At 49.4% G+C, this 23,098-nt stretch overlaps 1 protein-coding gene across 1 annotated transcript in view; it reads right to left on the bottom strand.

Annotated features, from left to right (window-relative positions):
• CDH26 (cadherin 26) overlaps positions 1 to 23,098 on the bottom strand; it is a 45,639-nt gene that overhangs the window by 5,212 nt on the left and 17,329 nt on the right. The window contains exons 6-12 of the mRNA XM_006896928.1: positions 13,710 to 13,857; positions 11,113 to 11,279; positions 10,810 to 10,938; positions 8,485 to 8,670; positions 6,690 to 6,958; positions 2,771 to 2,913; positions 590 to 823 (exon numbers count right to left, since the gene is read on the bottom strand). Coding sequence (XP_006896990.1) covers positions 590 to 823; positions 2,771 to 2,913; positions 6,690 to 6,958; positions 8,485 to 8,670; positions 10,810 to 10,938; positions 11,113 to 11,279; positions 13,710 to 13,857 — 1,276 coding nt within the window. The remainder of the gene's footprint in view (positions 1 to 589; positions 824 to 2,770; positions 2,914 to 6,689; positions 6,959 to 8,484; positions 8,671 to 10,809; positions 10,939 to 11,112; positions 11,280 to 13,709; positions 13,858 to 23,098) is intronic.

The following is a 23,098-nucleotide window of genomic DNA, read 5'->3' as shown; positions in this document are numbered from 1 at the left end:
AACTAGAAGGCACAGCCTGAGGGTGGGGAGGTGGCACTCACAAGGCCGCCTGGGTACTTAGACCCAGCAGCTCTACCCATCATATGTTTACTAGAGGTTGTTTTCAGGTACTTGAGCCAAAATTGAGGAGACTGAGTGGCCCAGTGGTCAGGTGGGTCAGCGACGAGCCTAAGTCAGCAGTGTGAATGCCAAGCCACTCTGCGTTGGAAGGATGAAGCACTTGCTTCCACAGAGATTGCGATCCTGGAAATGCTTCAAGGCGTGTCTCCTCTGTCCTGCAGGGTCTCTGAGCCACAACTGACTCTGACTGTAGTGGGTTCTTGGGGAGATGTTTGGAGGAGGCCTGATGCCGTGATTAGCACTCGGCTCCTAATTAGCACTCGGCTCCTAATTAAACTGTGGTGGGTTCAAATCCACCAGCCATCTGTGGAAGAAAGGCGTGGCAGTGCATCTGTGGTGAGATTTCTGCCCTGGAAGGGTGCCGGAGACCGTGTGCCGTCGTCAGTGGTGAGCCTGGCCTTGCTGGGCGTTCTGTGTGCGCCTTATCGTGCTGGTGAGGCTGACCTTCACGGTCCCCACAAACACTCACCCCAGTTCTTGCCCAGGGTCCACATGTCGCCTACAAGTCCACAAGCACCATCCAACTCAAAAGTGAAGGGGCCAGCGTAGGGCTCCAGGTCGGGGTCCTCCGCCTCGATGAGGAGGGGCTCCCCCACCGCTGACTCACAGACCTCCAGGTGGGGGTGCCGGAGCATCGGGGCATTGTCGTTGACATCAGACAGGAACAGCATCAAGGTCCCTGTCCCCGTCTGCGGTGGGGAGCCTGGCGAGAGAGTCAACACACTTAGCCGAGGTGGGCACCCCAGGGCATCTCAGACCCCAGCTAAATCCCTCAGAAAAAGACCCGCCCCGCTGAGATACTGGAGCCATAGCCTCATCACAGAAGCCCTGGGGGCTTAGTGTGCTGCTAACGAAAAGACTGGAAGTTCGAATTCACCAGTCAGATGGAGAGCAATGGCCTCCAGTCGCGTCTGCACAAATGTGTAGCCCTTGACAGCGCGGGATGGCTTCATTCCATGTTTGGTCCCTATCACAAGAGTCTCGGTGGTGTGGGGAAATGAGTATTGGGCTGCTGAGCAAAAGGGCAGTGGTTCAAGTCCACCAGCCCCTCTACAGTCTGCTTCCATAAAGAGTCACAGCCTTGGAATGTCCAGGAGGCAGCCCTGCTCCCGCTTCAGGGTCCGTATGAGTTCACAGTGTGTTTAGTAGATTTTCACCTTCTTTTAAATCAGTCATTAGCAGTGAGCCCTGATCATGCAGTAGTTAATTGCTTAGCTGCAAACTGAAAGGTCAGGGCGCAGCCCCACCCCGGAGCTCTGTCCACAAGGACCAAGACCTGGGAGCCGCCCTGGGCCCTGGGCCATGACAGCCCAGCAGACCCCCAGGGCAAGTCCACACTGTCAGAACAGTCTCCCCAGCACTCGCCACCACCACCCTTCTCAAAGTCACCTTCATCTGATCTGCTTTTTTTAAAAAAATTTTTTACTCTTTCACTTAGGACATTTGGATAGAATACTTGAACAGGACACTTGCCACTCCATCTCCTTTGTAAAAGGAGGTAGAATATAGAATCACTAAAGAATTGGAAATGTCCACAGTGACAGGGCTGAAGGAGGCACAGCACGGACAGGAGGTGGTGTGGCTGTGGGGCGGAGTGACGCTGTCTCGGTCTGTCCCTTGACTGCATTAATGTGTGTTTGTGACATTGTAGCAGAGTTTCATAAGATGTTAGCACCGAAAGAAGCTAAACAGCTGACCCGCTAACCAACCCTCCAGTCAACACTGACTCCTGGGCACTCCTATGTGCCAAGCTGGCCCTGTGCTCCCCAGGGTTTTCAACGGCTGCGTTTGTAGAAATAGATTGCCAGGCCTTTCTTCCTAGGCGCTTCTGTGTAGACTCAAACCTTCGGGTTAGCAGCCACGTCCACCCTCTACTCCGCCCTCACTATTCCCTACAACGTCATGCACTTCTACAGTCATCTCAAAACTAACCGTTTCATTACTAATGGTACCCATCATGAACGGTCCACAGGGGCCCTGGAACACTCGCCCTCCCCTTGAATGTTACTGCCGCCTCCTCACCGAGCCACACCCACCAAGCACATTCAAGGAGGACAAACACCTCGACCTGACCTCACACTAGGACCCTGGGTTTGAGTTCATGGGTTTTGTAAACAAAACAACAGCTATTTGAAAATGTGCATTCAACTAACTTCCTGTCCTGGCAGGTTGAACATTCAGCCCTGGGGAGCAGAGAGCACAGTTCATTAACCCACCTCACTCCCCACCCCCGACCCCCCACCCCCACTTGGGCCAGCTGTGTCCTGCCCAGCCACACGCTTCTGAGCTTCTCCACCATTGCAAGCACAGAGACGCTGTGATAAATATTTCTTCTGCCTCATTGGCTTTGACAAAGAGCTAATGCGTTGTCTAAGGAACAGATTTTTTAAAATGTTGGCTTTGATTGCACTTTTCTCCTGGGTTTAATCCTCTCTTCCCAATTTAAAAACCTCTCTCGCTATGACATTAGTCCCTAGATGGACATTTCAGGGACGACCATCAAAAGACATCACTGGTCCGGATGGGAAGTGACTGGAAAAGAAAGGTGTGTTTGATGTTTTCTTCAGTCGTTCTAAAAGACTGTTATTCATGAAGTGATCCCTCCAGAACCAAGAACGCTCACTCTGCCCCATTTGGAGGAAGCACTCACCATCGTCAATGGCATGGACGACAATAGGGTAAAAACTGTCCTTGACGTGCGGCGACTCTCGATCTATCTGGTCCCTGGTGGTCACCACTCCAGAGTCTTCATCAACTGTGACCCAATTTGCTGGATCATGAACCAGTTTATAGCTTGTGTAGAAAACAGTGTTTAAAATCAAACAGTTACATCAAAGACCAATTAAAATTTATCACAGCAAACACGGCTCCTATCACAATTGATCTGGGAAATTCCAAGAACAATTAAGTACCAGTGATGTCTGTGAATTTAATGAAAGACCCAGGAAAGACAATTAGAATCCAGTATTAGCTGCCAAATTGGCATCCCATGAAATAGCTCAGTGTCTCCTCCCTGTTGGTCCAAACACGACTGCACCAACTATGAGGCCACAGCATGGCCTGGGAAGGTCCTTTACATGCTGGCTGTCCTGGTGTCCTACCCTGTCAGCCCACAACCCCAAGAAAAATGGTGGAGAAAGACCTTTGTGATTTAAGGTGTGTCTCAGTTCTCTAGTGCTGCTGTAACAGAAGTAGCACAAGAGGATGCGTTTAACAAACAGGAAGATATTTTCTCAAGGTTTATTCAGGATGCTGGCTTTAGGAGTAAAATGTCTCTCATTCTTTCAGTCTCTGTTCTGGAAGAAAGCCCTTGTTTCTTGCAGCACCTGGATATCCAGTGTCCCCTGCAGATCTTCACGTGTCCTAGCAATGTGTCCCCAAGGTCAAGGGGCTCATTAGTGCAGGAGTCCAGTTCCACAAGCATGCACTCCACTCCCAGAAATTCCTCCTCAGTGTTGGTGCTGCTCAACTTCCTCCCTTTTTTTACCTCTAACGAGAATAAAGATGTTACAGGCCACACCCCTCCCCTTCCATTGGGTCAGGGCTGTGCCGGATTCCACCCGTGGTCCTCTGACAACCACATAGTCTATTAGATCATGGGGAATAATTTCTCAGCCTTTTCATTACATCATTATATATGTGTATTTTGAAGGGACACTTTTCAATCACGACAGAGTTTATAAGGGCTAATCTCCAGGCTTTTCTTCCTAGTCCTTCTTAGACTGGAATCTCTACTGAAATCTATCCAACAATCTACAACATGCAACCGTCCATTTGCAGATAGGTGGTGGCTGTGCATGAGATACACTGGTCAGGAACAGAACCTGACCTCCTGTGTGGACGACAAGGATTCTATCACTGAGTCATCACTTAATGTGACTATCAGCCTCATCACTATATCAGCCTGACGGGGTAGCAGTAACGTTAGGTTATTCCTGGTGCGAGCAGAAGTTTCAGCCTTGAATATCTAATTTCGTCACAGTGGCCTTCTCATCCCTTCACATCTGTGTCCAGGTGGTTCCATCATAGCAAGTAAGCCTGTCAGGCCTTCCAGACTCCCTGAGAGCCACTGATCAGCAGATGGCCCCAGAGGGACCATGCCAGGCTACCAACCACAGTTTGGGCACCTAAGACCCCACCCCTGGGCCCTTTCCCAGAAGCAAACAATGCAGAAAGAAATGCAGAATGGAATGGAGACATTTCTGCTTTTACTTTCTCTTCCATGTCTTGGCAAAAATTGGGTCAGCAACTCCCCTTTCTGACAAGCAGGACTTTGAACTGATTCTTCCTGGTTCAACTATGGCTGTCAACATGGAACCCAAACAGATTCAAGTTTGTAAAATGTGAATAAACTGGAATGATGATCTGCTAAGAACTTAGCTTTCCTCTTTGTAAACAATGGTACGATGTACAGTGCATAGCAACCAAATCCCTTGGTCAACAGAGTCAGACAAGACCATGCCCGGCTCAAAGGTGGCAGCCACTGCACTGCTTTGGGTGTGTGCTGATCTCCGCAGTCTTCAAGGTAACTCAGGCTCCTAAATCAGCCTCCCAGCAAGGCTCCCGAGGCCTCTGTGTAAGTTCCCATTCCAGGGCTTCCACCCATCATTTCTTCCATTTCCATTATTGTTCTGCTTCACTGAAACTTTAAACGTTCAGGCGTGTTCCAGTTTCACTGTTTCAGCCATGGCTGAAATGGCTTCAATTGCCTCAAAGCTCTGCTAGGAGGTGCTGAGTCTGGTTTCTAAAGAGCTGGTATTAGAAGCCTTAGTTGCCTCACCTCTCAGAAAAGTCCAAGTGTTTCTCTGGGAGCTTGTGGTTTGGCAATGTTTACAGACCAAGAGTTTATAAACTCAGAAGTTCACCTGCTGGTCACCTGGGAGGGAAGACAGCTGTTCTCAGCAGATCTGATATGAAAGCAGATGCCAACAAATGCAGATGAACAGGACAAGACCTGTCCCCCAGGTCACGTCTGGACCTGCCACGAAATACCTTCCACCTGCTCCACGGAAAAAACCATCTGCGGCTAATGTGATCAGAGCGTTCTGCTCTTGCCTTTGCAACCCAGACGCTGAGGATCCGCCAAGGACCCCACTGGTGGGAGTGGGTGAGTGAGTGGCTACAAACCAAAGGTCTGCAGGTTCCAGTGTAACCAGAGGGCCTTTGTATTAAAGAGCTGCTGGTCGCCTGAGAACTCAGACACTGAAGGCCCAGGAGCACACTTCTCACAAGTCAGAACCACCCCAGGGGCAATGGCTTTGTCACCTGCCAAGGACGTGTGACCGGAAGCCCATTGTGAAGCAGACTCTGACCAACAGTGCCCAGAAGGGTTCCCAAGGCTGTAAGCTTTAGGAAAGAGCCCTGCTGGTCCAATGATTGAGCATTAAGCTGCTAACCAAAAGATTGGTGGTTCGAACCCACAGCCTGCTTCTGTAGTGATGCAGACGCGGAAACCCTGCGGGCCGGTTCCGCTCTGTGCGAGGGCCGCTCTCAGGTGGGATTGACTCGGTGACCATGAGCTGGGTTTAACTCTACTGACTTAAAGGTCGTTGGTTCAAACTCACCGCTCCCTAAGTGGGAGAAAGCGGCTGCTTTTGTGGTTACGACCTTGAAAATGCCAAGGGGCAGCTGTCCTCGTCCTGCAGGGTCATTACCAGAACTGACGCAATGCTAAGCAATTTTATTTATTTAAATTTATTTAATTGAAATTTTAAACCGGTGTGATAACTTCTCAATGCTTCAGAAGCTGCAGGCAGCAAACCAATGAATGAAGGTTTGTGGTGAAGCGTTTAAGTGAGCAGCAGTTGGTTCTATCATTTCAAACTGAGGGCAAATTTACACTTTAAAGGGCTGGTAGGAGTGGCCTCTAGGTCAGAGAGCACTGACATCCCTGCCCATGGAATGACCATGACCTCCCAGCTCATAACCCATTTTATCACTGTTCGCATAACCCAGAGTCCACCTCACCACACCCGTGTCAGAGAGCTTTCCTCTCAGAGCTTTGCCAGTAGGAGCCCGTGGTGGGTGGGTCAACTCCCTGAAACACTTTCTTTTCCTTCTCCTCCTCCTCGCCTTGTTTTCTTGCTAGGGGGCCTCGAGTTCACTAAGGGGGCCTGTGTTACAGACAGAACAGCTCTGTAACTGCTTTCGTCCAGCCTAGTGGGAAGAAGTGGCAAATGAATCCCAAAGGCATAAGGTCCGAATAGTTACAACTCTACAACATACAGCAACAACAATCTTAAATGTTCTTAAAAGGGGAGTCCTGGTGGCCTATAATAAGGAGTTGCGCTGCAAACCCAAAGACACGTGGTTCAAATCCACCAGCCACTCCACAGGAGAAAGGTGGGCAGTCTCCTCCTGTGTAATCTACAGCCTCTGAAAACCCACTGGAGGGTCAGCTGTGTGTCAGTCCCAGCTCGACAGTGCACAGGAGCCACAAGAACCAGCGTAAATAAAGCAGACCATCCGACCTTCCCCCTGAGGTGCTGCGGATGAGTCTGAACCACCAACCTTTAGGTCAGTGGTCACGGGGAACCTTTTGCACCACCTAATGCCCTGCTCTTTCTCACCTTATGTGGCTTGCAATTCCATCTGGATCTGTTGCATTAAAGGCTCCCAGCAGAAGCCCTGGGTGGGCACCGTCCTCTCCAGTCACAATGAAGGCACTGGGATGAAAGGCCGGTGGGTCATTGGTGTTGGTCACCTCCACGCTCACAGTGGCGCTGGCCCCAGGCTGCAGTGGCCGCCCCAGCTGGCCCCCCTCACAGGAGAAGAGCGGGTCCTCATTTTGTACGGAAATGACAAGCTTTCTCCAGGGGAGCGTCTCGTAATCTAAAGGCTGCGAAGCCCAGGGGAAGGATGTCATTAGCACCTGCTGCTGCTGAGGCCACGGCCCCTCGGCACCAGGAGAACCGTGGTGGCTTTTGCACGTCATTTATTATTTACATGGTCTTTGATAATGATCAAAAGACAATCTTCAGCTCATTTTCAAATCATTTATAGAGTTCTTTTCTCCCCTTCCCTTTCCTGGTTAAAAAGAGCCACCATCCATCAGAGGGTGATGAAAAATGCAACAAAACCCCAGAACCTAATGAAACATTGATGTGAAGACCCGTCACCGAAAATCAGGGAAACTTGGGGAAATATAGACGTGGGTGATCATAATTATCCAGGGTACAAAGAGGTTAGACACTTGAAAAGATGGAATGGGTACAAAGACTTGGAAAAATCCATGCCAAGAGTCCACAGTAACGTCCAGAGAGCTTGGCCATCACGCCACAGTCCCTGTGCCCCCCATCGCCCCTGGGAGCCAGCTAGCTACACTGCAAGTAGACAGCTCATTCCACCCAAACCTGATGACTGGGCATCTCTGAACTTGAGCCATATGACCCCTGAACCCAGAGCTTTGAACCAACTAATTCCTGATTGACCCCCCCCCAAGTGAGGATGTATCTTCCCACCCCAGACAGACTCAATTAGAATCCTCATTGGAAGAGGATTTCCTCTTTAATTCCTTTGTAATCTAAAGTATTTGTTCCAATTTGACCCCGATGAGAATTTGTATTCCCACCAGGGATAGACTGAATCTGAATGTAGGTTGTAACAGCTACATCAAAACAGTATTACCCAGGTGTTTCTTATGCATTCATTCCGGTTCCCAGCCCCTGCTGAGAATCTGCGTTTCCACCTCAGATAGAATCTAAATTTTAACAAGATGTGGACTCAGCCAATGTGAGCTGGAAACACGTCTTTTCAGCAGGAGGTTGAACTGGAACGAATGCAGAGGAATACCTAAAAATCACCCAGTAATCTTGTTACAATGTGGACACTGCGTCAGTACAAAACCAAACTGCCAACCCCACTGCCATTGAATCCGTTCCCACTCGCAGCAACCTGCTGTTGGTTTCCAGGGTTCTAAACTTGCGGGGGGGGGGGGGCACGGCCCATCTTTCTCCCACGGAGTGGCTGGTGGATTTGAACTGTCCTCATGCATTACACAGGAGCTATGCTAAGCACACAGCAGACACTCCTCAGACGGTGGCTGCTATTACCAGCCTCCTGACTCAGTGACCCCACGCACAACATTGGACTAAGAACCTCACAAAAAGTAGACTGGAGCCACTGGAACCCACAGGGTTTTCATTGGCTGGTTTTGCAAGTAGGTTGGCTGGCCTTTCTTCCTACTGCATGTTCGTTTAGAAGCTGTGCTGGCTAAAACCTGTTCAACAGCCTAGCAGCACAGACAGGCAGCAGCTACACGAAATGCGTGAGCCGGGAATGGAGCTTGAGTCTCCTATACAAAACCAGGCATCCGACAGCGAGGGGGCAAGCCTGCCTGGTCACTGATGGTGGTGGTGGCTTTACCTTGATGACACTTAAGATGCCCTCATTAGTTTCAGGGTCCGTCATGATGTCAAAATGCCCCTCCTCGTTGCCATGTGTTATGTTGAATTTTGCTCTCCAGGCGGAGCTGAAGGGAGAGTCCTGGTCTCGGACGCAGAGACGCAGCAGGCCGCGGCTGGCCCGGCCTTCGGGAATCTGCACCTTGTACTGAAAGAAGCAATCACTGAGAGTTAGCGAGGCCCAGAGCGCCGGAGCCCCCAGAAGAGAGAGAGAAGCTGAGGGGCCTCCGCGCAGCAGCCGCATCTTCCTCTGGCCCTGAGCACGTGCCCTGGGGGATTTGAAGCCTTATCTGTTACAGCAGAGCAAGCACCGAGCACAAAGACTTCTCTCTGTGGTTCGACGTCTCCGGCTGAGCAATTCTGAAAGGCTTCTTAAATCCTGTTCAACACACTATTTTTCTTAGCGTTTTATATATAATAATTGGCATTCTAGCTCATGCTAGCTGGAGAACATGCTCCGCTCTTACGACAGGGCACTTGTAGCTGTAGGGACGAAGGATCGTGTGTTCCTAACACACGGTAGAAACAGCTTGTTAATAGCAAACTCTCAAACAGCTTGTTAGTCAATGTTCTCAGTGACAGGAGGGTCTCTAGACAGGCATATCAAAACAACGTGTGCACGCATGCGCACACACAAACACACACGTGTGTGTACACACAAACACACACGCACATGCGCGTGCACACACACGCACAAACACAGAGACACACACGTAGACACACACAAACACACACCCCTGCGTGCGCGCGAGCACACACACACACACACACACACAGATTCTTTTTCTCTGGGTTTGCGTCTGTGAGCACAATTTCTTACTAAGCCGGGGGTGGAGTGCACAACAAGGCTTCGAACCAGTATGGTGTCACCCAGCCCACTGCTCTCGTGAGTCGATTCCCACCCCTGGAGATCCCCCGTAAGATTTCCAAAGCTGTCTGATGGCCCAGTGGTAAGGAGTTGCTCTGCAATCCCCAAGGCACATGGTTCAAATCCACGAGCGGCTCTGAGGGATAATGATGGGCAATCTCCTCTCGCGTGGCTTACAGCCTCTGAAAGCCTGCTGGAGGCTCAGCTACGGGTCAGTTCTGACTCGCTGCTTTACAACAACAATTATGGGAGGAGATTGTCCATCTTCCCCCTTCAGAGCAGCTTGTAAGTCCAAGTTCAGAGCAACTGAGCTTTTAGTTAACAACCCAGCACTCAAAGTGCTGTACCTCGAGCTCCTTACGTGTCTTACGTGATGAGATGTTCTGAGTTCAGGTGAGGTTTAAAAACCCTTTATCGTGTGTTGTGTTATTTTATATATTTAAAACCACTTATTTGTGAAAGAAACCCGTTGAGGATAACCGCTTACATCACTGATTCCACAATAGGGACCATGTGGCAGATTCTGTTAAGTGCTGTGAACGAAAGAGTTTTAAAAAATGATAGACGTGGGGTGGGAAGGAGACTTAGAAAAGAGTTGAAATAAGACGCTACAGAGAAGAAAGGGGCCCTGGTGGTACGGGGATTAGAGTGCTGGAGGGTCTGCTATGAGCTAGTTCTTACCTGACAGCAGTGTGAGAGATGTATTCATTTTCATAATACGAGTAACAAATTGACAATACATCCTGAACGGTTTCTGCTTTTCCTCATGGCAGCCGCACATGCCTTAAGCAGTGCAGACTTTCAGGACTTGCCCTGAAGTTTCAATGTCTTTGTCAGAGACCTTACGTTGAGGCTGTGTGCTGCCTGTAAGACTGACAGCCTCAGAAACCCCCTGGGACAGCTCTGTCCTGCACGATGGGGTCACTGAGTCAGAATGTACTGGACGGCAGTGGTCTAGCCCAGAGGTCACCAATTGCTGGAGGTTCTGTGCCCTGAGGACCATCAGCCACGTCTGCAGACATTTGCCATGTGACAGCTGGGAGGCCGCTGGCCCCTGAGTGGAGGCCCAGGACACTACTTGAGGTCCTGCAACCCCAAGGAAGCATCCAGGCCCCAGAGCCAGCCATGCCTCGGGAGGGCAACCCTGACTGAGGCCTCAGCTTCCTCATTGAAAGAGGGACACCCTGTCCTTGTTTCAAGAAGTGGGTGGCATAGTGCACCTCAACATCCCAGGACGGTTCCTGGACCCAAGTGCACGTGACTCTGCCAGATGCCCTTTCTAGGGGCATCACTGGATTCTTGGCTTCAGAGGATGTTATGATGGAGTGTAAACACCCTCCGCAGGTGATGAGGGAGCCCTGTATAAACCAGGCCAGAACCCGGGGGCCGTGAGGCCTGGCCAGGCACAGGGCACCTTACACTGTCCTGGGTGAAGGTAGGCCTGTGGTTGTTGCCCTCTTGCACGTGGACGTGGACGGTGGCTGTGGACGACAGTGGTGGGTCCCCAGAGTCTCTGGCTCTGATCAGTAGCGTGAACAGAGGCGCCGTCTACACAGATGAAGAAGAGGAAACTCAGTCATTTACATGAGACAGGGAGACGTGGGCAAACACAAGTCCCACTCGGCCTGTGGCTGGGCCCTCCCTGCATGCGGAGACCCCACATCTGGGCCAAGTGAGCAAGGATCATGGTCAAGTTTCTAATAACCCCAAACTCCATGTCACCTCGTAATCCAGGCATCCTGAGAGCAGGATGTCCCCACTCAGCCTGTCCACCCGGAAACCGCTCCCTCTGGGCGACGGCATCTGAGAGACCAGGGAGTAAAGGACCTGAGCATTGGGCGTGTTCTCTTCATCCAGGTCAACTGCGGACATCTGAGCTAGAGGCAGATCTGGAAAGAATAGGTAAGACCATCACTGCTGGTTAACAGAGGAAGAGACTCTTTGCTGAACGGGGCAAGAAACCACCCCCACCACTTTTGAGCCTGTGGTTCCAACACTCAGTGACTTTCAGGATGGAACAGAACTGCCCCTGGGGGTCCTCAAGGCCGCCACCTTCGCAGAAGCAGGCTTCCTCATCTTTCTGCAGTGGAGTGGCTGGGAGCTTCGAACCGACAACCTTCTGGTTAGCAGAAAGCCCACTACTAGCATTAGATCTCAAAGAGTTTGGGGCACAAAGTGACACACCTGCTATACCCGTTTATTGCTGCACTATTATAATAACAAAGAGTTGAAAGCAGCCCAAGTGCCGCTCAGTGGATGGGTGACTAAAGAAACAGTGGCATAGTCACATAATAGAGTATTACACATGACTAAAAATGATTAAGCATTTGTGAAATACTGTGCAACATGGATGAAATTTAGAATACATTATATACCAGGGAGTTCTGGTGGACTAGTGGCAAGAAGCTGCACTACAATCTCAGAGGTGTGCAGTTGGAATCCACCAGATGCTCTGCTAGAGAAGGAGAGGCAATTTCCTCCTGTACCAGTCAGATCTGATTTGATAGTACACACACAGAAAATAATATTTTTTTAAAGTGGAATACATTATACCAAGGGAAGTAAGTCAGTTACAAAAGGACAACCACGGTCTGACACACTAAAATAAAAGGCTGGGAAAGTTCTATCCCCAGACTCAATCCTGGAGGGTTAACAAGGAGGACAAGGGAGGAGTGAGGGGCGAAAACTAAAGTACAAAATAAAAACTATGGAAAGAGATAAAAATGCTGTTAAATATCTAGGTCTCCAGTCATCAAAGAGGAGCAAGGCCTGGGGCTCTCGCGAAGGTCTGTTGTGGACAAATAAAGCAGCACTCTTCAATTATACATGCTGTTCGATCCAGCAAGCCTCCCCTTATGAACGTGTGCTAGATGTGGAATGCTACAGGGGGAGAGCAAAATTAACGCAAATATGTCCCTTGAAGCTTGTTTCTAAAAACTAACAAAAATTGGCAACAAACCTAAATGACCAGCCATAGGAGATTGGCTCCAGACTGTATGACACATGTAATAAAATAAATTCTTAGACAGTAGGATGCGGTCAGAAAATACTGGGAGGTTACAGACAATAGAACTGGGGCTTTTAAAGAGCAAGTTCACGAACACACGTACACGAGAAAGCATCCCCAGGTTTGTATGCTTGTAATGCACACACACACACATGCCGTACTATGCACAGATAAAACTAGAAGCCCTGGTGGCACAGTGGTTAAGGTGTTTGAATATCAAACTAAAGGATAGGTGGTTTGAATCCCCCTAAGGGAGAAAGATGTGGCAGTCTGCTCCACGGAGATTACAGCCTCAGAAACTGTAGAGGGCAGATCTATTGTGTGCCCCCAAACAGCAAAATTATCTGCTTCTGAAGAAGTGCATCCAAGGGGCAGAGAGGCTCAGACCCACGTACTTTGGATGTTACCAGGAGAGACCAGACCTGCTTGGTAAAGCAGAGGGCCAGCAAGCAAGGAAGACCCTCAAATAGATGGACAGAGACACACTGGCTGCACCAGTGGGCTTGAGGCCAGCAGTGACACTGAGGTGGCACAGGACAGGCGGGGTTCATTCTGCTGTCCATGGGGTCACATCCACAAGGTCATGTCCATGGGGTCATGTGAGAGGGGACTGGGCTGATGGAACCTAACAACAACGTGACAGGGTTATGCTCAAGTCTGCGGGTGTGGTTTTCATTTATACTTAAAGAGGAAATACATGTTCACCTCTAAGGGAACACACATGTCTGTAATGATGTATAAAAACCCGTCCCTACATACGCATATTGGTGTATAATATACAACGTGTGCAGACAATGCTAAGAAAACTGGGAGATTGGAACCCAGAACTTCAATAACTTGTGCATCTAAATGATCACATCCTGCTTCAGTTTTTTCATTTCTTGGATGTCTCCAAATTTCCTACACAACCCACAGCAGCTGAGAGAACCGGAGCTGAGATGTGAACTTCTGCAGAGATGTTGAAAAATTCCATGAAAGAAGAAAAGACCCAGCCTCCCCAGTGAGTGCACGCTGAGCCCCGGCCATGGCCCCTGTGCAAGCTGGGATTATACTGCCATCAGCCAGGCTCTGGCCCTTCCGGAGCGGGAGGCTAGTCTGGAGGTCTTAAACTGTTGTTTGAGTGGCATTTACAGATCAAAACAGCAAAGGGGCGAAGGGACCTCAGTGTACTTTGCTGTCATCCTGGGCTGTGACCTTTGAAAATGGAAGCGTGGCATGTCCCTGAGGTCCATGTGGACCAAGTTCCCCATTAATGTACAAGCAGAGTGGTCATCAGAGGACAGGGTGGAGGGCCTGCGGTCTGGCCACTTACCTGCCTCCTGGTCCTCTTTAAGGGTGATGTTAAATTCCTCCTCCAGAAACTGGGGTGCATGGTCGTTGATATCACTGATCCTGATGTTGAAAAACAAAGATCTATCCACAGTTTTCCCTGTTGAGCGATCAGCTACATCAAAACGGACCTGGGACACAGAGAAGTGTGTGAGTGCCAGAAACCACCGGCCTGGTGACAGTGACCGCCCAGCGGTGAGTATGGCTGTGTGTCCCCAGCGGACGGGAAGTTCCACGGGGCCTGGCATCACACCCTAACCCCAGGGCTGAGCACAGTGCTGGCACCACTTGTTGTTGTCACTGTCATGGTTGTGTGTCGTCCAGTCAGCTCCCACACACAGTTGACTCCATGGAACAGCACAGAACTGCCCCGCGGGGTTTCCAGGGCTGTGAGTTTTACAGAAGCAGGCTGATTCCTTCCCTGCCTCTGTAGGTTCAATCTGTCACTTAGGAGTCAAATGCTTACCCACTGTCCCCTAGGGCACCTCGGGCTCAAACGGAACTCCGTATCACTGAGTCAGTTTTGACTCACTGCCTATGAGCCCTCCATGCCTGTAATCTTCCCAGCCTTAGAAGCAAGGATGGCCAGAGCGTGTCTCCAGATACGCTATCAGAGAGACCAGTCCCCGGAGAAAGACATGACACGCGGTAAAGCACGGGGTCAGCACAAGAGGAAGACCCTCGGTGATTGACATGCTGGCCCAGCATTGGACCCGGCCACAGCAGAGATCGTGGGTCTCTTGCAGGAAGCGGAGAGCTGACAGTTTGCCACGTGGCGCCTCCCTGCTCTGTGGGTGATACCGCACCTGCCTTCCTCTCTTATACGACACCAGTCGGACGGATCAGCCCCCACACTTCTCTGGTGTGATCTCATTAAACTCCTTGGTCCTCGAGTCAGTTCTGAGTCCCAGCAATTGCGTTGCGGATCTGAATGGCTCCAGCATTTTCCAGAGCTGTCGTCTTCGCACCAGCAGATTGTTCTGTCCTTCTCCAGTGGAGCAGCTGGTAGATTTGAACCACTGACATTGGGATTAACAGCCTAGCATTTTCACCCACTACACCAAGAGGTGTCTGTTGTTACCTGTTTATTCAAATGCTGCAACCCTCGGAGAAAGATTCCTCTTCTCCAAACAAGGTCTTCCTCGGAAGTAAGAACTTCAACGTGACCTTTAGGGACACGCAACTCAATCCATGGCATAGGTCGCCGGCCCATAGCCGTCAGGTCGGTCCTGACTCCTAGAGGCTCTATGGGAAGAAGCAGACCTGCCCCACTGGATTTTCAAGATGCAAACCTTTAGAAGAAGCTGCTACATCTTTCTCCTGTGGGTTCCACCTGCCAGCTTTAGGTTCGCAGACAAATGTCATAACCACAGTGCCACCAGCGCTCCCATGACACAGGCAGAGCAGCCCAAATCCAAGTCCAGAAAGCATGCGGCATCTCCACACTCCGTCTGTCCTTCACAACATCCCAGCGCCTCATGGGGCGCAAAGCAGGAGCCCCCCACCCCGTGGTCAGAGGACCTAGAAGACTTCAGGTAGTCTCTCATTTCTCACCAGAGTACACATGGCCTTCTCTCCTTTGCTGGACACAGATCTAGAATCTCTGAAATACAACGTTGACTCAATGACACCCACCAGGATGGCCCCATAGGCATTCTAAACGGTAGCTGGGCTCCACCGTGCACCCCACCCAGCCCTCCTTCTCGCCCCCATGTGCTGAAGGACACTGCGGTTCTACCGTTGGTGAAGCAGTCGGCTTCAGGGATCCTGACATACATTTTTAAATTCCTGCGCAAGCAAATTGGCTCCCTCACACGCGCGTTCCCACAGTCCCCTCCATAATTTATGGCCACGCCGGCATCTCTCTGCTCCTTCACCACCCGGACTTCTGGCTCTGAAAACGGCACCAGCTGTAATTCTTCCACCTGAAAATCACTGCCACGTGTCTCCTGTCTGTTTATTCTTTCCTACCCTGTTTATTACCCTAAAAGCTACCCCCGAGACCTTTGGTTCCAGAAGGTGTTTGAGCGGAGGGGATACTGTTTACCCTTTGGCAAGATGTTAAGGTTTCCAGGAGACGGTCGCAGTAGAGAAGGGAAATGTTGTGGATGTTTTCTGTACTTAGAGAGGGTTTGCAGCCTTTGCTTACAGCTTGAAGATTTATATTCTTGGATAAACAAGCCAGCATGCATTCGCGTGATGGGTCAGCATATGGCTTTTTGGGATTGCAGCACAGAATCTGTACCCTCACCACAAACAAACAAACGGCTTGCAGGCATAGATTAGAACGAGGAGAAAGGCCATGTGGTGGTCAGCAAGACAAGTCATGACTCTCAGGATATAAACAGATGGGCTTCTTGGTTGTATTGTCTTGTGCAATTAGAGTAAAAGCAGAGAGACCTCTGGTGGCCTGGAGGGTAATGAGTTGTGCTGTCCAAGGGAAGGTTGTTTGAATCCGTGGGCGAAAGATGTGCAGTCTCCTCCCAAAGCTATTTACAGCCTCTGAAAAGCTGCAGACGGGATGACTATGGTTAATTCCAACTCCACAACAACCTACAATTGAGTGTGCTTTAACTTGGATTGATAGGATTCCTGCTAGAAAATGTGAGACACCCCCCGCCCCCGAAGGTCTTCAGTCTCACAGCCGTTCTCCACTGAAGTTTCAGGCTTTCCAGTAGCTGTTCAGGACAGAGGACACTGTAAAATCAGTACGTATCTGGGCTTACCATGCAGACTGGGCACCCCGTCAGGGACTGTGCACTTGAAAAGAGCCCAGGATTCTGTAGGAAGATGCCAGGCATCTCTAGAAGCAGTCTCCAGTGCAGCGAAATAATAGTCCTTTCTCACTACCAGTGAATAAGAAAGCACCAGTAAGCCTGAGCTTACCTTGCGTACGGGACACTTTGTCTCTGTGAGGGACTGTCATTTTGAGAAGAGGCTTCAATCTCGAGGTATGGTGCTTTGGGCTTAGAAGATGGACAGAGGCCGCCCCTCCTAGAAGTGAATTCCTTGGTGTGGTCACAGTGTGGAATAGTTCACTACAGATGACGGAAGGGCGGGGAAGCCCACGTTCACCTGCCTGGTGGGCAGCCCCAACCTTCAGCACTGAGGTGAGGTCGGAGCTCTGCCCCATCAGCCCCAAACCCAAGGTTTTCAGAGCTAGGACTGTTCTCAGAGGTCCACGCGGGCACTGGTCACAGCCAGTCTCACAGATGGCCAAGGCAACCTTCAACTTCCTTCTACAGGATCAAGAAGCAGGAAAGGGACACTTCACTGAGGTCCCTTTCCATGGTTGGTCACCTCTTATCAAGAACCCTAGTGGTGCACTGGTTAAGTGCTCACAGCCAAACAACAGGCAGTGGAGCCTCCTGACCACTCCACGGAAGAAAGGCCTGGCTGTGCGCTCCACGGAAGAAAGGCGTGGCCGTGCGCTCCACGGGAGAAAGGCCTGGCCGTGCGCTCCACGGAAGAAAGGCCTGGCTGTGCGCTCCACGGGAGAAAGGCCTGGCTGTGCGCTCCACGGGAGAAAGGCCTGGCTGTGCGCTCCACGGGAGAAAGGTGTGGCCGTGCAGTTCCTCTCTGTCCTGCAGGGTCTCTTTGAGGTCAGAGTCCACTCAACAGTAGGTTAATCTTCCCCCAAGCCCAGGTACCACAAAGGGTTAACACACTGGGCTGTAACTGGAGGCTTTGAAAATCTCCAAGGGTCCTGTCCACCCAGAGGCAACTCAGAATAAAAGGCCTTCGACCTACTTCTGAAAAATGAGCTGTGGAGAAGCCTCTGGAATGCGGACCCACCCCACACACCGGAGAGCAATGCTTTGGAATCAATTCAACAGCAACTGGTAATCTTTCATCAGTCCGCTCCATCTCTCCTAGTCAGAGTGTAAAACCCCGGACGTCACAGACTGCATTGCACTGTGTTCCTTCATTCAAGGAGTTCTGGTGGCTCTGTGGTTAAGCATTTCATGGTTAACCAAACAATCAACATTTGGAACCAACCGTTCACTCCATCTGCTTCGGTGGAGACCTGCAAGCTTGGAAAACCCGGGGACAGTTCTGCTCTGTCTTACAGGTTGTGATGAGTAGGAAGCAGCTTCTAGCAGTGGGTGGGCTCACTCACTCAACACAACTGAGGACCCACCAGAAGCATGTTTCTTGACTGGAGAAATGGCAGTGAAGGAGGCAGGTGCTGGCTCTCCCTGCTTGGAATTTACATTCCTCAACAAACAAGCAGAGATCTGTCATTTTGAGGTAGTAGGAAGTATGGAGAAAAAAGTAGACAGAACACAGCCATGTTTGGGCAGAGCACTTGAGGGCATGAGGACACACTTTAGAATGCTTATCCTCTACCTTCTCTGACAACAGCTTATAGTGAAATAACAGAGCCAATGACCAGATAATTAGATCCCAGAACACTTGACTGGGCTTATGCAAAACCTATACTTGAATGAGGAGGCAGTCATCATCAGAACAGAGCAGGGAAACACTGCATGGTTCAAAATGGGGAAAGAAAGAAAGTACACCAGGATTGCATCCTATCTCCATACCTTTCAATCTATATGCAGAACAGATTATCCAGGAGGCTGGGCTCTATGGGGAGGAATGTGGTGGCATCAGGATTGGAGGAAGACTCATCAACAACCTGCATTATGCAGATGACACAACCTTGCTTGCCAAAATTGAGGAGGACTTGAGGCATTTGCAGAAGATCAAAGATTGCAGCCTTCAATATAGATTGAAGCTCAACATCAAGAAGACAAAGTTTCTCACCACTGGGCCAATTTGCAGTATCATGATAAACGGTGAAGAGATTGAGATTGTTGACAGCATCAGTATGCTTGACTCCACAATCAACACTCTTGGTACCAGAAGCCAGGAAATGAAAAGAATTAAATTGAGAAATTCTGCTGTCAGAGTCCTCTCCAGAGTATTGAAGAGCAATAATGTCAGTCTGGAGACTAAGGTGTGTCTGATCCAGGCCATTGTCTCTGTAATTACCTACTTGCTGTGCATCAGAAAGCTGGACAGTGACTAGGGAGGATAGAAGGAGAATTGATGCCTTTGAGCTGTGAGTATTGAATGCACCATACACTGCTAGCAGAACAAACAAATCTGTCCTGGAGAGAGTGAAACCAGGCTGCTTCTTGAAGCAAGGATTCTGAAGCTGTATCTTATGGGAAGCCAAACTTTATACCAAATATTATATGAAAGTCCTTGTTCAGGAATTGAAGGAATTACAGGTATGTAAGTTAGGATTTCTCTTGTGGCAGATCCTAGAAAATGAGCTGTTTGTTCCCTGCAAGACAGGAGACAGCAAGGGGCCCCCCTACAGAGAGAGTGTTACTTCCTGAGCTAGAGTTCACCCTGAGGCATCAAGGTTAATAGTTAAGGGTAAACCAAATTCTTGCATTTGTGAACCGCTCCCTCCTGAGTCAAGCAGAAGGTTTTCAATAGAAAAAGCTTGGCTTCATTTGCATTGAATTCTCTTTGTGATTTACTTCCTGATAATTTTCAATAAAGACACAGAGAAGCTTGGCTTGGGGTCTTCAGTGGAGAACTGCTGGCTCCCTGTTTTATGCTCTCTGCTCTATCACATTCCTGGCTGTTTGTCTCTTTATTAATAATGATAAGATTATTCCATTCTTTGGGACCCTCGGTCTGCAACAGTATCTAACTTGGAGAGGAATATCATACTCGGGAGGGTGGAGGGACAATGCAGGAGAAGAGGACCCTGGATGAGATGGATTGATTCAGTGACTAGGATAATGGGAGTAGGTGTGTCAGAAACAGTAAGGTTGGCTCAGCATAGAGCAGGGTTCAGAGCTGTTGTACACAGGGTTGCAATGAGTCACAAGGGACTTGATGGCACATGAGCCCTTAAAATCTTGACCTAACCAATTGCACGTCTCCAATACTTCCCATTTGCACCACAGATGTTTCGTTCTTTCCTCTGAGGAGCCTTGAGGACCTATGTGAGATGTGCTACACTTATGATCTCCACCTCAAGTCTCAGAATACTCCGAGGGTTGTACGTCCTCATTAACACCTCGCCTCATCAAAGCTCCACGTGAAGTGACAGGGTAAATAATTGTTAACGCTGACCATGTTGCTAAAGCTGTTTAAAAACAACAGTGAAAACTTTCATTTTATCCTTGAAGACCTAGTGGCCCAGTAGGTTACACCTTGGGATCCTACCCGAAAGGTCATCAGTTCAAACCCACCAGCAGCTCTGTGGAGAAAGATGAAACAGTCAGCTCTCATAGTTATCATGGCCTTAGAGACACCAAGGGCAGTGCAGCTCTGTCCTGCGGAGCCTATGAGTCAGAGCTGACCTGACCATGGCGGGTACAGCATGGCTGAGGCCTCTTGTCTGGGTGCCACGAAGTCTGTTCGGTGCCTCAGGCCTCGTGTTCAGCAGAAGGAACCCCACCCAGTCCCATGCCATCTTGAAATCACTGCGCTCTTCGCGCGCCTGCGTCAGTCCTTTTCATGCAGGACCTTCCTCTTTTTGCAGACCCTCTGTTCAGATGATGGTCCACTGCTTTTCCTAAGGTTTTCACTGGCCATCCCTTCACCCTGCCGCCACCCCAGGAGTAGAATACAGTGTCTGTCTTCCTGATGTCTCTTGGTTCGAAAATGCCACGGAAGTCAGTCCGCCATCAGTCACGCTGCTGACTTGATGTGTCAGTGGCAAAGCCTCTAAGATCGCAGCCACGCCCCAGCCACCACGCAGGCCTGGCAGGATTGTGTGTCAGACCACGCCTTTCAGGAAGGCCCACGGCTCACAGCATCGCCGACAAGCTCGCCCAGAATTACCGATTCTCAGGCTGCCCGAATCACCAATTCACACTCTGCATTTTAATAAGATCTATTTGCTAGGTGGTTGATTTGCTTCTGTAAGAGTGAGAAGCACAGACTAGGGGTCCCCCTGATGGCCACTCAATATGCCTTCTTGTATCAGACACCATACATTCTGTGTCAAGAGTTTACATGGACAGATAAGGCCTTGGATGTTATCTTTGAGTCATACATTCGCCAATGTATTAGGTCCTTTCTAATGCTAGGCCATTTTTACCTCTTTACAAATTAGAAATTCATAGATATTCTGTGAGTTAAGGATATTTCCATTACATATAATTATCATTATATAGAATTTTGAGAACCTTATATATGACCAGAGAAAAATATCAGAATTACTTTTTGTGGATGTTAAGCAACATCTTCCTATCCTGAAAAGATACTGTTATTGTCGTTGTGCACTGTCAAGTTGGAAATGACCCACAGCTGACCCTCCAGCAGGAGACTGTCCACCCTTCTCCCACAGAGCAAGCTGGTGGATTCAAACTGTGTGCCTTTGAGATTGCAGCTCAGATTCTTACCACTGGACCACCAGAGTGCCTGGAAGGGTGTTAGTTTAATACACTCTAAGCAGGCCTGAGAGGCAAGTCTCATCCTGACCGTTTCATCTCAGAGGAGTCCCAAAGGAGCGAATCGCGACTTCTTTGCATCCCCTAGAAAGTTAGGTGGGCAACGTGATGCCCTAGCACGCACTTGGCAGCATGGTGCGAGTTGATTTGTGACTCAAAAATCCCTGTCTTCAATTCCTAATCCGCAGTGTCTGCTAGGTGACCTAATTCAGAAATAGCATCTTCTTGCTGTGTACCATCGAGCCAGAAGTGGCCCTTAGCTGACCCTTCAGCAGGTTTTCAGAGACACTAAATCCCACAAAAGGAGAATGACCATTCTTCTCGCACTGAACAACTGGTGGATTTGAACCACATACCTTTGCGCTGAAACACACTTCCTTACCACTAAGCCACGAGAGCTCACTAAAAAGCATCCACACAAATGTGTTAGTTAGCACAAGGCCGTTCAGGTGAACTCTATTTCCAGCACCAATGGTGTGCTGATAAGGAGAGACACAGAGAGACACAGTGAAGGACAGTATGTGTCACGTGATGAAGACAGCAGGGATTTGGTGACGCGTGTACAAGACGAAGAAACACCAAGGATCACTGGCAGCTACCTGAGGCTGCCGGCTGTCATGGGTGACATCCACTGAAGAGTCCGTTAGAAGTGAGGGCACAACCTCACCTCCTATCCATCACACACACTGTTAGGGGGCACCAGTGCTGGGGGGAGGCCAGTGACCCCAGACAGAGCAGTGACTGCGAGGACCCAGACCTGCTGCAGTGACCACAGACCATGAGGACAGAGACCTGATGCAGTGACCTCAGACCATGAGGACAGAGACCTGATGCAGTGACCTCAGACCATGAGGACAGAGACCTGATGCAGTGACCACGGACTGTGAGGACAGAGACGTGCCCCACTGACGTCGGACCACAAGGACCCAGACCTGCCACAGTGACCTCAGACCCTGAACACAGTGCAGGACCTGGCAGCACTTTTTTCTGTTGTACATGAATCCCTGGGAGCTGAACCAACCTTATGGCACCCAGCAACAACAAATCTGTCAAAAATTGTTTAAAACTCTGTTTTACAGGGATATTTAGCTTCTAAATTTAAATCTGACTCTTTTTATTTTCAATGATTTATTCTTTGCAAATACCTTTAAAAAAACCAAAATAAAATTTATATTTTATACTGGTTTACTTACAAAGTTTGTATACATTGCCTTTCACACTGGCTCTTTCTTATTTCCTTTACCCGCCCCTCCCTCTGCCCATCCTCACCGATCTTTATACACGTTTTACTAGTTATCTTTCTATTTCCACAATAATGGAAGGTGATCTTGATGATGTCTTGGAAATATAGCCAGAATGCCCCTTAGAAACGAGGAGGGAAAGACCTCACTCAGCTCATGTTGTTAGGGCCATGTTGTTAGGAGGGAATCATTTCTAAAGAAAATAATGCTTGGGAAAGTGGAGGGCCAACCAGCCCCCAAAAATCAAAACCACAAACAAACAAAAACCAAGAAAAAGATTCTGAACGAGATGGATTGACACAGGTGCTCAGTGGCTGTAGCAACGGGCTCACCTGGTAGCAACCGTGAGGTTGGTGGAGGACTGAGCTTTGCTTCTTTCTATGGTGTAGATGATCGCAATGGGATCGATGCATTGCACCTAATAACTACCGGAAGATAGGAAAGAGGTGTAGAACAGACTCCCCCTCAGAGACCACCAGCAGAAGCTAACCCTGTTGACACCTTGACTTCTGCTTCCTGGCCTCCAGGTTATGAGAGAACTGGATTCTTTTTGTTTTAAGTCACCTGTGAAAGAGTGAATTCCTGTATCTTAAGCCACCTGGAGTGTGGTGTTTGGAAAGGACAATCCTAGGGATTTTCTTTTAACAGAGCATTTCCTGGTTTAGAAGTTGACTTGCAACTTCAAATCCTTTCTTCTCCAGTAG

Source organism: Elephantulus edwardii, unplaced genomic scaffold, assembly GCF_000299155.1.
Source record: "Elephantulus edwardii isolate Elephantulus edwardi_28Jun2011 unplaced genomic scaffold, EleEdw1.0 scaffold00193, whole genome shotgun sequence".
NCBI lineage: Eukaryota > Metazoa > Chordata > Mammalia > Macroscelidea > Macroscelididae > Elephantulus > Elephantulus edwardii.
Note: the sequence above shows the minus strand (reverse complement) of the source record. Positions and strands in the feature narration are given on the sequence as shown.